At 48.6% G+C, this 14,786-nt stretch overlaps 1 protein-coding gene across 1 annotated transcript in view; it reads right to left on the bottom strand.

The window, feature by feature from the left end:
• Window positions 1–10,868: 10,868 nt before the first annotated feature.
• Window positions 10,869–14,786, bottom strand: part of LOC116420942 (basic proline-rich protein-like) — a 31,420-nt gene continuing 27,502 nt past the window's right edge. Inside the window, exons 4-5 of the mRNA XM_031949188.1 lie at window positions 12,455–12,990; window positions 10,869–11,793 (exon numbers count right to left, since the gene is read on the bottom strand). Coding sequence (XP_031805048.1) covers window positions 10,869–11,793; window positions 12,455–12,990 — 1,461 coding nt within the window. The remainder of the gene's footprint in view (window positions 11,794–12,454; window positions 12,991–14,786) is intronic.

The raw sequence follows: 14,786 nt of genomic DNA, 5'->3' as shown, positions 1-14,786 counted from the left end.
GAGAAAGAGATTAAAGGAATAAGAATAGGCAATGAGAACAAATTATCACTCTTTGCCGATGACATGATGGTATACTTAGAAAATGAGATTCTGCTAAAAGTTATTAGAAATAATCCACAACTTTAACAAAGTTGCTGGTTATAAAATAAACCCACATAAATCATCAGCATTCTTATATATCACTAACAAAATCCAACAGTCAGAGTTACAAAGAGAAATTCCATTTAAAGTAACTACTGATAATATAAAATATTTAGGAATCTATCTCCAAGAGAAAATCAGAAACTTTATGAGCAAAATTACAGACCACTTTTCACACAAATTAAGTCTGATCTAACCAATTGGAAAAATATTAAATGCTCTTGGATAGGGCGAGCAAATATAACAAAGATGACAATATTACCTAAACTAATCTATTTATTTAGCGCTATACCAATCAGACTCCCAAAAACTATTTTAATGACCTAGAAAAAATAACAACAAAGTTCATATGGAAAAACAAAAGGTCAAAATTTCCAAGGAATTAATGAAAAAAAATCAAATGAAGGTGGCTTAGCTGTACCAGATCTAAAATTATATTATAGAGCAGCAGTTACCAAAACTATTTAGTATTGGCTAAGGAATAGATTAGTTGATCAAGTGGAATAAATTAGAGTTCAAGGGATAAAACAGTCAACAAATATAGCAACCTAGTCTTTGACAAACCCAAAGATCCCAGCTTTTGGGATAAGAACTTACTGTTTGATAAAAATTGCTGGGAAAACTGGAAACTAATATGGCAGAAACTAGGCATTGATCCATACTTAACGCCGTACACCAAGATAAGGTCAAAATGGGTTCATGACCTAGGCATAAAGAATGAAATTATTAATAAATTAGAGGAACACAGGATAGTTTATCTCTCAGACCTGTGGAAGGGGAAGGTCTTTATGACCAAAGCATAAAAATTTCGATTATACCAAACTGAAAAGTTTTTGTACAAACAAAACTAATGCAGACAAGATTAGAAGGGAAGCAATAAATTGGGAAAATATTTTTACAGTCAAAGGTTCTGATAAAGGCCTCATTTCCAAAATATATAGAAAGTTAACTCTAATTTATAAAAATCAAGCCATTCTCAATTGAAAAATGGTCAAAGGATATGAACAGACAATTCTCAGATGAAGAAATTGAAACTATTTCTAGTCATATGAAAAGATGCTCTAAGTCATTATTAATCAGAGAAATACAAATTAAGACAACTCTAAGATACCACTACACACCTGTCAGATTAGCTAAGATGACAGGAAAAAAATAATGATGATTGTTGGAGGGATGCGGAAAACTGGGACATTGATGCATTGTTGGTGGAGTTGTGAACGAATCCAACCATTTTGGAAGTAGTTTGGAACTATGCTCAAAAAGTTATCAAACTGTGCATACCCTTTGATCCAGTAGTGTTACTACTGGATTATATCAAAGAGATTATAAAGAAGGGAAAGGGACCTGTATGTGCACGAATGTTTGTGGCAGCCCTTTTTGTAGTGGCTAAAAACTGGAAACTGAATGGATGTCCATCAGTTGGAGAATGGCTGAATATATTGTGGTATATGAAAATTATGGAATATTACTGTTCTGTAAGAAATGACCAACAGGATAATTTCAGAAAGGCCTGAAGAGACTTACACGAACTAATGCTGAGTGAAATAGAGCAGGACCAGGAGATCATTATATACTTCAACAAAAATACTATATGATGACCAGTTCTGATGGACCTGGCCATCCTCAGCAACGAGATCAACCAAATCATTTCTAATGGAGCAGTAATGAACTGAACCAGCTATGCCCAGAAAAAGAACTCTGGGAGATGACTAAAAACCATTACATTGAATTCCCAATCCCTATATTTATGCCCACCTGCATTTTTGATTTCCTTCACGAGATAATTGTACAATATTTCAGAGTCTGATTCTTTTTGTACAGCAAAATAACGTTTAGGTCATGTATACTTATTGTGTATCTAATTTATATTTTAATATATTTAACATCTACTGGTCATCCTGCCATCTAGGGGAGGGGTGGGAGTAAGAGGTGAAAAATTGGAACAAGAGGTTTGGCAATTGTTAATGCTGTAAAGTTACCCATGCATATATCCTGTAAATAAAAGGCTATTAAATAAAAAAAAAAAAAAAAAAAAAGAAAAATGAGATGTGAGCTACGCTAAAAAAGGCGGGAGTCCATAAATATCCGTGATAAAGGAGAGTCTGAGAAAAGCCAGTCTGGCCCAACCCTTGCCCCCTGATGTGTCTTCAGGGTTCCATGCCCTCGGGGTTCTGTGCCCCTGCCTACACCAGTCCCCGAGCTGGAAGGAGATTCAGGGACGGCCGGTCCCATATGTATGGGAACCTGATACCGTGGCTTTGAGATCCTAGGGTCTTCCCTCATCCTCATCCAAGGGAACCCACCTCTGATCGCTCAAAGGTGCTGTAGGAAGGACCTCAGTGGTTGCGACTTCCAATCTCTCATTTGGAGGTCACTTAGCCAGTGAGGGAGCTTTCTTTGACATTCAAGCAGTTTTCTCCTGGGGGATTTCCTCCCTCTGCTCTTCATTGGGCCTTTTGAGACCGAATGGAATAAAGTTAAATTTGCTCCACGTGAGAGTCCTTTCCATTCAGGAAGATAGCTGTGGGTCCTGCCCTCCTTTCCCATGTTTCCTTAATTCGGGGCAAACGTCTTTGATTCTGTCACATGAGGGACTTGGGGCCCTTCGGCTTCAGGGCCATCTGCCCTTGGACACACTCTTGGTGATCAACGCTCACTCTAACTGTGGTATCTACAACTGGGTGCATTTCTTACCAGGGCAGAAGCAGGGGGGCTGCACCATCTTGGTCCTGGATGATGTGGCTCTAAGGTACCATAGGATACAGTTCCCTGCTATGAATCCGCTTTTCACCCAAAGCCCTCCTGAAGAACCTTCCAGTACACAATGTCCCTATTTGCCGATTGGATTTGGAGTGATTCTTTAAAGGCCAATTCAAGGCAACCTCCAGTTAACGTTTCTCTCAGTCTTCCTGACTGGCAACAACCTTTCTGCTGGGAAAGACACCCAGTCTGTGCAGTGGGACAAGTCAGCCGGCCTTTCTTGGTCACAGTATCTTCCTTCAGCAGAACCTGACCCTGTCACTCTCCCACTCACCACTGCCTCTAGCAATCTCTGTCTGGTTGGGCCTGACCAATCTGCCGGCCCTTTCTCCCTTTCCCAGCCCAAGATCCAGTGCAACTGCTCCTTACCTGGGACATCTCTATTGTCAGTTGGCCCCTCCCCACCTCTCCCTCCTGGATCCCAATCAGCTTTTGATGCTGTCCCAGCCTCAGCCTCAATGCTGCCTTCTGCACCCACCTGCCCCTATCCCACGGCCGCTAGGACTCTGCCTCCCCATATTACCCACTATCTGCTTTATATTTATACTGGGTGCTCACAGAATGAGATGCTGCCTCTGTTTCCAAGCCCTGCCGAGCCAGCTGCCCTGCCCCCGAGCCGGCTGCCCTGCCTGTCCAGTTGTCTTACATGCTGCGCTCTTTCTTTGTGGTATCGACACTAGGGGTACCCAGAACAGGTGGGCTTTTCTGGCACTGACTATCATGAGCCCCCTCTTGGTGTCTGCTCAATTGGTTATCAGCTGGGTCCAAAGAGCCATTAAAAAGGGCATTTCCAAAGCAACTACAGTGAGGAGAGTTGTCAGAATGAAATGGGCCATGTTACACACAAGAGTCAAGAATCACAATGGTAGAAAGCCTCCAGTTTTGAGTCCAATGATCTTGATTCTAGCTCCATGACTTAGCAAATACATGACCTTGGTGACCGTTACCTTGCCGTGGGTTCTTTCATGAGGAAGCCCTCTGGGAAGAGTCTGGGTATCAGGCACTTTGAAATCTTTAGCTAGAACCATCCTTGGGATTTCCAGTTGGCCAAAGATGAAGATATCAATGGCAAGCGGCCAGGAAAGCTGCCCTAGAATGCCCCTTTCCAGCTTTTGTCTAGTGTCTGGATGTCCGGGTTGGTCGGAGCCTATCCCTGCCTATTAAATGTCCCAGTTCTGTGACTGACCTCTCTACAGCAGCAGAATTTACCCTCTCCCCCCAAGAGGGGAAGAGCATCGGTCTGGAACCAGGTAAATAGCTAAGTCCCTAAGAAATCTGAGAAAGTGTCCTCTCCATCCTGGAAAAAGAGCTCAAATTTAAAAGAAAGGAAAAAGATGAGCAAAAATAACAGCAAAGAAAGAACCTAATATAGAAAGTTCTTCTGGGAGCATCAGCGCAGGGTTCTTGCTGATCAGACTAGTGACATGGCGTCTAGGGGACTTCTGGTCCCACATCATTCCATATGGCAGATGGGAAGCAACATCTGAAGTGCTCCCACTAGGGTTAGATGGGAAAAGTCTCCTGTGAGCCCCAGACTTAGAACATAGAGCCAGAGAAGGGAGAGACCTTGGGACAGAGAACAAAGGAGGCCAGAGCTGGGAGAGAACAAGAATAGGGCATTTTTGAGGCCTTAGAACAGAGTGGAAGAGATCTGGGAGCCCCCATGTCAGAGCTGCTGATTGGAACCCCGGCCCTTTTTACAGAGCACAGACTGGCAGCCAGGGCAGGGATCTTGCCGCTGGCCTCCTCCCTGGGTTTCTCCCGCATCCCTGCCTGGACCGCTGGGCTCCCTGCCGAGGCAGGAGCAGAGTGGGCCCCCTCCTTAATTCCTCCAGGCACCCCCTTCATGGTCCCAACCTTCAGCAGCCTGAGAGGAAGCCCAGCCAAGAAGCTTCAGCTGGAGCTCGGGGAGCGGAAAGAGAAAACAAGGTCTCCGGGGTGCTCCCCATCACCGGGGCCTCTTTTATTGGCAGAGCAGCTCCAGCCACTGTTAATTGGCCCTAATTAACACTTTCGGCTCAGCAGCCTTTTACCTGTAGCTGAATGGCTTCTAACACGGGGAGGGGGAGGAAACACATCAAACAAAATTACCGGTAACCTGGACTTTCTATTCCCGGCTCCCGCTCCGATTCCCTGCAAGAAAAGGGGTCAACAAGGTCTGGGCCCAATCCATCCATCATCACTCACTTGTTCCCTCCTCCCTCCCTCATTCATTCAACAAAGTTTACTGAGCTCAGCCTTGGAGAAGTAGTGGAAAGAAGAATCATGGGACAACAGAAAGAGTTCTTCCCAGGTAGTTAGGGGCCGCGGATTCTAATTTTGCATTCTGTGACCTTAGACAAGCTACTTCCTGTCAGTTGGCTGATCTTGCAAAGGAGGAAGTCATGGTGGAGAAAGCAGGAGATCCCATAGTTGTCTCCAGACAGCCACGGGTCCCAGAAACCATCCTGGAGCAGCAGATCCAGCAAGAAGATGGGGGCCCAGTGATGATCAGCAGGAGGAGGCTTCTGGCTTGGGTTGGGGGGGTGCAGTGCAGGATGGGAAGCTTCCCAGAGGGCCCACCATAAGCTCCGGGGAGGGGGGCAGGCCGCCCCCATGGCACCCTCCTACTCCAAGAATCAAGCTTTGGTGAGCCCCTGGCCAGACCGCCATCCCCACCTTTGGATCTCCCCATGCTTCAGGGCAACTGAGGGCAGGCAGGAATCCTCCCGGCAGGAACATCACTTGCTTCATCACAGCCCCAGACAAACAGCCTAGCCCCTGAGGCTTTAGTGTCACCCCAGGAAACTGCAGAAGTACCCCCTGGCTTCAGCACACACCAGATATCATCACTAAAATCTTAGCTTAGCACCAGGCAATCTGTGAGACCCCCATAGCCTCCAGTAGCCCACCACTCACTCAACACCACCCACAAGGGCTCCCAGTGTGCCTCAGGGCAACATCGGTCCAGCACCGGGAAACAGCTAGGGCTTGCAGTCCCTTGCACAAGAAACCTGAGATAATGTCCCTTCCATCCCCGAGAAAGAGCTCAAATTTTTAAAAAAGGAAAAAGACCCCCCCAAAAAAAGATGAGCAAAAAACAACAGCAAAAAAGAACCTAATTATAGAAATGTGTTATGGTGACAGGGAATACCAAGACACAAACTCAGAAGAGGATAAATCAAAGTCAGAACACCAATCAGCATAATCTCAAGGTAAAACAGGAAGCCCAGAAAAACTTTTGGAAGATCTCTAAAAGGCTCTTCCTTTAAATATCAAATAAAATCAAATTAAAATCATATCAAAGGAAAAATTGGGAAAAGAAATGAGAATCATGCAAGAGAATTATGGAAAAAATGTCAATAGTTTGGAAAACTGCTTAAAAAGTAGAATTAGCCAGATAGAAAAGGAGTCACAAAAATCCACTGCAGAAAACTCCTTAAAGGAAACAATTGGCCAAATAGAAAAGAGTATGAAAATGAATTGAGGAAAACACCTTTGAACTAGTGCAAGCTAATGACTCTATGAAATATCAAAAATCAATAAGATAAATTCAAAAGAATGAAAAAAGGAAGAAAGCATAAAATACCAAGTCTCTTGGAAAATAGATCCAGAAGAGATAGTATGACCATGATCAAAAGGAGGACCTGGACACCATCTGTGAAGAAATTATTAAAAAAAAAAAACAACTGTCCTGATGTCTTGGAAGGGTGGACAATGAGCATTGCTTGAACCTTAATCTAATCAGCGTTGAATAATAAACACAATCAGTTTAATATATCCATTGTTTTATCTTACAGGGAAGGAGATTAAGTAAAGGGGGTGGGAACTGACAGCAAGAAAGGCAAAAAGTGGTGGGCAGAAGGGAAATACTGGAGAAGAAAAGGGAAGAGAAAAGAGGAGGGAGAGGGGAGAGGAGGAGAACAGGAGGAAGAATAAGATGGAGGGAAATACACAGGTAGTAATCCTGATTTGGACCTAAAAAATGATAACTATACTCAAATTAGAAGTGCAGGGAATAATCTACCAGTCAGATCTATGAGAAAGGGAAGAATTCATGAAGAAATAAGAGATAGAGAACATTATAAGATATAAAATAAATCATTTTGATTATATTAAATTGAAAAGTTTTTGTACAAATAAAACCAATGCAACCAAGATTAGAAGGAAAGCAGAAAGTGGGGAAACAATCTTTAAAGCAAGTGTCTCTGATAATTTTTCAAATAAATAGGCAACTGAGTCAAATTTATAAGAATACAAATCATTCTCCAATTGATAAATAGTCAAAGGATATGAACAGGTGGTTTTCAAATAAACAAATCAAAGCTATCTGGAGACACATGAAGAAGTGCCCTAAATAATTTTTGATTGGAGAAATGCACATTAAAACAACTCTGAGACACCATTTCACAGATCGGATTAGACGATAAAAAGAAAATGACAAATATTGGAGAAGATATGGGAAAATTGGGACAGACACTAGTGTATTGTTGGTGGAACCAAACTCTGCCTACCTTTGACCTAACAATACCACTACTAGGTCTACATCCCAAAGAGATCATAAAAAAGGAAAAGGACCTACATCTGCTACATCTGAAAAACGATTTCTAACTGCCCTTTTCATGGTGACAAAATATGGGAAAGTGACAGAATGACAATTAATTATGGGAAGGATGAACAGCTGTGATATTTGAATGTACTACTGTGCAAGAAGAAATTATGAACAGACAGACTTCAGAAAAACCTAGAAAGACTTGTAGGGAGTAATGCAAAGGGAGATGAGCAGAACCAGGAAAACATCATAAGTCGTGTTGGCAACATTGCCTGACGAACAACTGCGATTGACTCGGCTCTTCTCAGCAACCCAGTGATTTAGGATGAGTACAAAGGACTGGCAAAGGAAAATGCTATCCATAGTCAGATAAAGAACTGATATATCGATCCTGAATGCAGATCAAAGCATACTTTTTTACTTAGTTTATTCTTTCTTGTATTTTTTCTTTTGATCCATTTCTTTTTTCACAACTGTGACTAATATAGAAATATATTTTATATGATAACACATGTATAAACTATATTAAACTGCCTATCATTTTCAGAAGAGGAGAGGGTAGGGAGGAAGGGAGAAACATTTGGAAGTCAAAATCTTATAAAAACAATTTAAAAAACTTTCTTGACGTGCAACCAGAGGGAAATGCTATGGAAAAATACTCCCAAAAGAGAAGGTCAGAGGGGCTGATTTCCGAAGGGTTTTCTAGCTCTCAACCTTGTGGATCTATGCAAGGTAAGGGAAGTTACTTTATCCTGAAAGTGGCCCAGAATGCCAAAAAAAAAAAAAAAAAAAAAAAGGAGGGGGGGTTGACAGCCAGTGGTTGCCATTGGTATCCCTGGGGATTCTGGGAGGTTCCATGAAGCTGATCAGAGAAAGCCAGCACACACTAGCCCTGTGCTTAGTTAGGCTTGTGTTAGGGGGTGGACGGAGGCTGGAACACAGTGGAAATAAGAACTACAGGCCATGCCTAGGAGGGTAACAGGGTGCCAAGACATGGCAGAAGCATACCTGTGTTGATGGGGAGGGAGGCCTCCAGCTGGTGGCTTTCAATTTAAATTAATTTTTTTTTTTTTTTTTTTTTTTTACGAATAGAGAGCGAAAATTTCCCAGTTTTTTCTTTTATATGATTTTAATTTGATTTTATTTGATATTTAAAGGAAGAGCCTTTTAGAGCATATGGGGAGCTTGCTTTGGAGTCACATCCTGACTGTGGCACCTGGGAAGTCTGTGAGCCTCTGGGCTCTCTAAAGTTCTAAGGTAGTGAGCAAACGTTGTCCTGCATTGGAAGAGAGACCTTCCATCTATCAATGGCCTCCCAAGGTCTTCTTGCCTTCAGATCCGGTCTCAGACTCTGACTAGTGTGTAAACTTGGGCGAGTCACCTAAGCTCCGTTTGCTGTGATCCACAGCAGGAGGAGATGGAGAGCCACTCCAGGGGCAAACCAAGAAAGCTCCAGGGCCAGTATGCTGCACAGGTCATGAAGAGTTGGACATGACTGAAAGACTGAATGATGCACTGGTAGAGACACTGGTGAACTAGCGACAAACGCGACAGTGTCGTGGAGGAGTGAAATGTCCAACCACTCTGGAGAACAGTCTGAAACAAGGCCCCAAAGGTACCCAACTCTAATCCCTTGGAGCCAGCAGGATCACTGCTCAGTCTGTAGCCCAAAGAGACTTCTTTTAAAAGGAAAAGAAGCCATATGTACAAAAACACTTGTAGTAGCTCTTTTTGTGGTGGGAAAGAATTGGAAACTGGGGGAACGGCCATCAAGTGGCTAAACATGCTATGGTATCTGCTTGTGATGGCATATCATTGTGCTATAAGAAAGAGGAGCAGAAAACCTGAGAAGACTTACGGGAACTACTGTAAAAATTAGGAGTAGAACCACAGAGACGTTGTGTGCCATTATAGCGATATTACATGACGATCAACCGAGGAGGACTTGGCTTCCTTGAGCAAGAAGACCACACTCCAAGGCAATTTCAAAGGGCTCAAGGTGAAAATGCTTCCATCTCTAGAGAAAGAACTGTTGGACGCAGTGGAGATGGAAGAATGATCTTTTCTGCTTTGTTTTGTGTTCCCTTTTGCAGCAGGCCGCGCGTCAACCTATGTTTTATATGACTTCTCATGTATGATTCAGATCAAATTGCTTTCTTCTCAAGAGGGGAGGAGAGGTGGAGGATGGGCAGGAATCTGGAACTCAAAATTAAAAAAATTTTTTTTTTACATGGAATTGGGAAATATTTAATGAAACAAAAAATTTTAAAGAGTTGCTGTGACCAAGAACCTCATTCCCTTCCACCCATTAGTCACTTCCCTTGGGGGGGAAAGCAGAGGAACCTGTCTGGGCAGAAAATGCAGGCGCAGCATCAGAGACCAGGGCCTGCAAAGACTGCAACACTCGGGCTTTCTGTTGGCACCAAGCAGTTCTGCTCTACTTCTCAGCAGAAATGCAATAGATTTAGAAGGAAGCTGCCCTTCTTTCCTCTCCTCTCCCTTCCTTTCCTTTCCCTCCTTTCCCTTCCCCTGCCCTTCCTCTTCTCTTCTCCCTTCCTTTCCTTTCCTTTCCCTCCTTTCCCTCCCCCTGTCCTTCCTCTCCTCTTCTCCCTTCCTTTCCTTTCCCTCCTTTCCCTTCCCCTGCCCTTCCTCTCCTCTTCTCCCTTCCTTTCCTTTCCCTCCTTTCCCTTCCCCTGCCCTTCCTCTCCTCTTCTCCCCTTCCTTCCTTTCCCTCCTTCCCTTCCCTGCCCCTTTCCTCTTCTCTCCCTTCCTTTCCTTTCCTCCCTTCCCTTCCCCTGCCCTTCCTCTTCTTCTCCCCTTTCCTTTCCCTCCTTTCCTCCCTGCCCTTCCCTCTTCTCCCTCCTTCCTTTCCTTTCCCTCCTTTCCCCCCCTGTCCTTCCTCTCCTTTCTCCCTTCCTTTCTTTCCTTCCTTCCCCCCTTCCTTCCTTCCTCTCCCCTTCCCTTTTCCTTCCTTTCCTTCCCTGTCCTTCCCTCCCCTCCCTTCTTTCCCTTCCTTCCCTTCCTCCTTCCTTTCCTTTCCTTTCCTTCCTTTCCCTTCTCCTTCCTTCCCTTCCTTTCCCTTCCTTTCCTTTCCCTTCCCCTTCCTTCCTCCCTCTTCCCCTTTCCTTTCCCTTCCCCTGTCCTTCCTCCTCTTCCCTTCCTTTCCTTTCCCTCCTTTCCCTTCCCCTGCCCTTCCTCTTCTCCTCTCCCTTCCTTTCCTTTCCCTTCCCCTGTCCTTCCTCTTCTCCTCCCCCTTCCATTTCCTCTTTCCTTCCCTCACTTCCTCTCTTCCGTCTCCGTCCCCAACCTCTCCCCCCTTTTTGTGTTTCAGAGCTGAAAGTTCAGTGCGCTTGTGAACAGCCGTTTATTGCCCCGGAAGTAGGGCTCACCTTGCGCATCTTCCCACCTGGTGAAAAAGTCCCTAAGACCACAGGGGTCAGGGGTGAACCGGATCTCCAGGAACCGCTAGCCCCGCCCCCCCAGTCCCGAAGGTGATGTCCAGGGAGCGCCCCTCCCCCCAAACGCCCTCCAAGAAGGGTGCATCCGGGTCCCCCCATTCCCCACAATTCGGACGGAGGCTCCTGGGCCGCTGAAAGCCCAAACGCATCCGGACGGTGGGGGCCAGGGAGGAGGGATTGCCCTGGGAGCCCCGCCCGGGGTCGGTCATTGCTCCGAGGCCGCCTCCCCTGGGGCCCCGGGGGCTACCCCGGCCCTGACGGGCCCAGGGGCGAGGGGCCCCTGCCGGCCCCCGGGCCCGGCTGGGGAGCCCCTGGTAGGATAGAGGCCCGGCCGACGGCCCGGGAAGGGAAGGCGGCCAGCTGCCGGCCCCCGGGCGCCGGGGCCGCCCTGCCCCCGCTTCACAGAGAAGGACACCGAGGCAGACCAGGCCGGGGGCTTTACCCAGAGCCCGCAGTGACGAGTGTCTAAGGGCAGATCGAACACAGCGCTGCCGGCCCGAGGGTCCAGCAACGGGGGGAAGCGGGGACGGAGGTTCAGAGAGGCCGGGATCGTCCACCCGAGGGGAACTGCCCCCAGAGGCCGGGCAAGGGTTGGGAAAGAGCACCCGATACCCCGAGGCAAGTTCGGGGCCCGCGGGCACGGGCGGGGGCACGCGGCTTGGGCCTGTGGGGGTCGGGCCCGGGCGCACGGGTATGTGTGGGGGCGGCACGCGGGCTTGCGTGGCACGCCGTGCCTGTGGGTGGGCCGCGGTGCGTGGGTGCGCGCCCTGTTTGTGTGTATGCACGGAGGTGCCCCGTGGGGTGGGCCCGTTCACGGCGCAGGAGGCTCGGATCCCGAGAGGGCGGCCCGCGGGGGGGGCGCGGGGGGGGGTGGGTGCGTGGGTGTCCCGAGCGTCTTGGGCCCTGGGGAGGGGAGGGGAAAAAAAAGGAGGGGGGGGAGGAGGGAGAGAGGAGGAGGAAGGAGGAGGGGGGGGGAGGAGGAGAGGAGGGGGGAGAGGAGAGGGGGAAGAGGAAGGGGGAGGAGGAGGAGGGGAGAGGGAGGAGGAGGGAGAGAAGGAGGAGGAGGAGAGGAGGGGGGAGGAGGGGGAAGAGGAAGGGGGAGAGAAAGAGGAGGGGGGAGGGAGGAGGAGGGGGAGAGAAGGAGGAGGAGGAAGGAGAGATGGGGAGGGGGGGGAGAGGAGGAGGAGGAGGGAGGGGGAAGATCGGGAGGCTGCCCCTTCCCTGGGGCCGGGCCCCGTGCCAGCGCCCCCGCCGGGGCCGGCCTCAACCCCCATGGGCTCCCAGGCCGCGGGCGGCGGAGGGGCCCGGCCTGGGCGGGGCCGCGCGCGGACGGGGGCGTGCCCAGCCCCCGGGCCCAGCCCCTCCTTTTGTCCCACCCGCAGGGGGGCGGCCGGGGCGGGGGGGGCGCGGCCGCCGGGCCGGTCCCGAGCCATCAGCACCATCTAGGGGTCAGCGGCGGTTTGGGTGCCCAGGCGCCCCGGACGCCCCGGGGGGGAGGATGGGGATGGGGGGGGGCAGGGAAAGGGGCCCCCAGCCCCTCCCAAGGACCGGATGGGGGACCCGCCCCTTGAGCCCGCCCAGAACCTGGGTCCTGGGGCGGGGCGGCCCTTTTCGGGTCATCCCCAGCGCCGGGTCATTCTCGGTACGTTTTTCCCGACAGTCCTCGCTTTGTCTGGGCCCCTTCGGGCCAGTTCTGGCCCCTGCGCCCAACACGGGAAGCCTCCTCTTGGCCCGGAGGCCCCAGGTTAACGGATCCTCAACTGCAACAAATGGGGGGGGCTGCCCCGCTCCCCGTCCTGGGGAGGCCCTCGGAGCGTCCTGGGCTTTTCTGGAAGTCGGCCCCAGGTCCATGAGGGCCGGGGGATCCAAACAAACCAGGGGGTTGGAAGCCCCATCCACCCCCAGAATGAGGGAGCCCTCCCCCTCGGGAGCAGCGCCAACCAAGGCCGGGAGCGCGAGAGCCCCAGGGAGGAGGGAGGACCCGGGGGAGGGGTGGGGGTAGGTGGAGGGGGTGAAGAAAACAGAGATCACGGGTGGGGGTCCGGGGAAGGATCCCCGGCCGCCGGGGCCCCTGGCCAGGGGCCCCGAGGGGGGGGATTCCTGAGGGGGCAAGGGAATTGAGTCCCCCATTGGAAACTAGGAAGGGAAACCCCGCCGGGAGGTGGGATGAGGGCTGCACCAGGGGGAGGGAGAGAATTTGATGGTGGAGACTACCTGGAAAGGACATGGAGGCTCTCTATGGAGCCCATGGATCCAGAGATGATACTCTTGAAATCCAGAAATCCAGGGATGGATATTCTCAGAGTCCATAGATCAGGGATGGATGTTCTTGGAGTCCGTCTGAGCCCATTCTCAGGTCACCATCCTCTCCAGAGGCAGCGCAAGACCTCAGCAGGGCTTTTCTCACATCTAGATAGCCCGAGCTGCCCCTCTGGTTGCCTGCCAGAAAGGAAATGACTTTCAGCGGTCCCCTCCTGCTTTTGATGGAGTTCTGCTGGCCCTTTATGATGGTGGATTCCTTTTTCCGATGCTCTTTAACTCTTCCTTTACAAAATCAGTTCTCCAGTTATTCCGGGAGCCCAAGTCTTACAGGACGGCGTCTCTGGGCATTTCCTGCCACCTGCTTCTCTCCATCTTTTGCATATATTTGCTGATAATCTGTTAGTTGGAGAGGTCCCTGTGCATCCACATCATCCCTTCAGACAACTCCTCCTCATCAGAATTATTTCTCCTCATGCCTTTTCCCGTCCTTCAGGGACTGACTTCCTCTACAGAATTTTAAACCAGTGGACCCAGCATTTCTGTGGACTTTTAGAAATTTGTTCTCCCCAAATCTGGAAATGTCAGACTAGATGCTCTGCTTTCTTTTCCTTTTTCCCAAATCCAGATTAGGATAAAAGGATGCGCCGTAGGATACTCCTTCTAGAGCCTATTAAACCTTAATAATGACCCTTTATGTGCATCATCTCAGGAGCTGTACAATTATTCCATGAGCTAGAAATGCAGTTATTACCAGTCCCCTTTTACAGAAGAGAAAACTGAAGCTCAGGGATCCGAGGGGATTACCCACTATCAGCCAGATGTCAGAGACGCGATTCTAACCCAAACCTTTCCTGACTCTTTAATTCTGCCTTGTTGTCTTTCGCAGGAACATGAAGCCAGAGTAAGAAGGCTCCTTCAGGGCTATATAGTCCAACCCTTTATTTTATAAATAAAGAAAGCTAAGACCCAGGGACACTTGATTAGCCTGAAATCACACAGAGGGGCCCGAACCTGGGCATTATGCTTCCCACTTTAGACCAATAATCAATAAACATTTATTAAGCAAACCTACTATGTGCCAAGCTAAGCACACAGGGCAGAAGCGGAGACCCTCACTGGGGACAGGGCCATCAAAAGTACTTCATGCTACATTTTACTTAGCTTAGAAATCTCCTGGGTCCCATTTCTGACAGGCATTGAACATGTTTAAATACCCCCAGAGATGGAGGTATCATCTCCTGGGCATGAGACTGCTGAACCTCTCTGATCATTGGTCCTTATTTGAACCCCAAACTACCTCCTTCTTTGAGAAAATAAGACTTTTCTTCCATCTTCCACATGGCAGCCCAAGGAAGAACATTCCCCCCCAAGTTTGACCATTTTCAGGCTAGAGAGAACTTTCTTTACTACTCTTCCCTAACCTTTTTCTTTACTGGTGTCCCAAAGCAGCACATCGAAGCCTGAAGCCACAGGCACAAAATAACAAAACTGGGAAAGGGCCGACACATTGACCAAAGTCAGAGCTGGGCAGGATGGGAGAGTTGAGAACAGAGGAGAATGGAGTTTGAAGGGCCTTTGAACCAAGAACACGAAAAGTCAGCATGAGCAGGATTGTAGGGTTGAGAACAGAGAAT

This window comes from Sarcophilus harrisii, chromosome 2 (genome assembly GCF_902635505.1).
Source record: "Sarcophilus harrisii chromosome 2, mSarHar1.11, whole genome shotgun sequence".
Taxonomy (NCBI): domain Eukaryota; kingdom Metazoa; phylum Chordata; class Mammalia; order Dasyuromorphia; family Dasyuridae; genus Sarcophilus; species Sarcophilus harrisii.
This window is presented reverse-complemented; position numbering and strand designations above follow the sequence as displayed.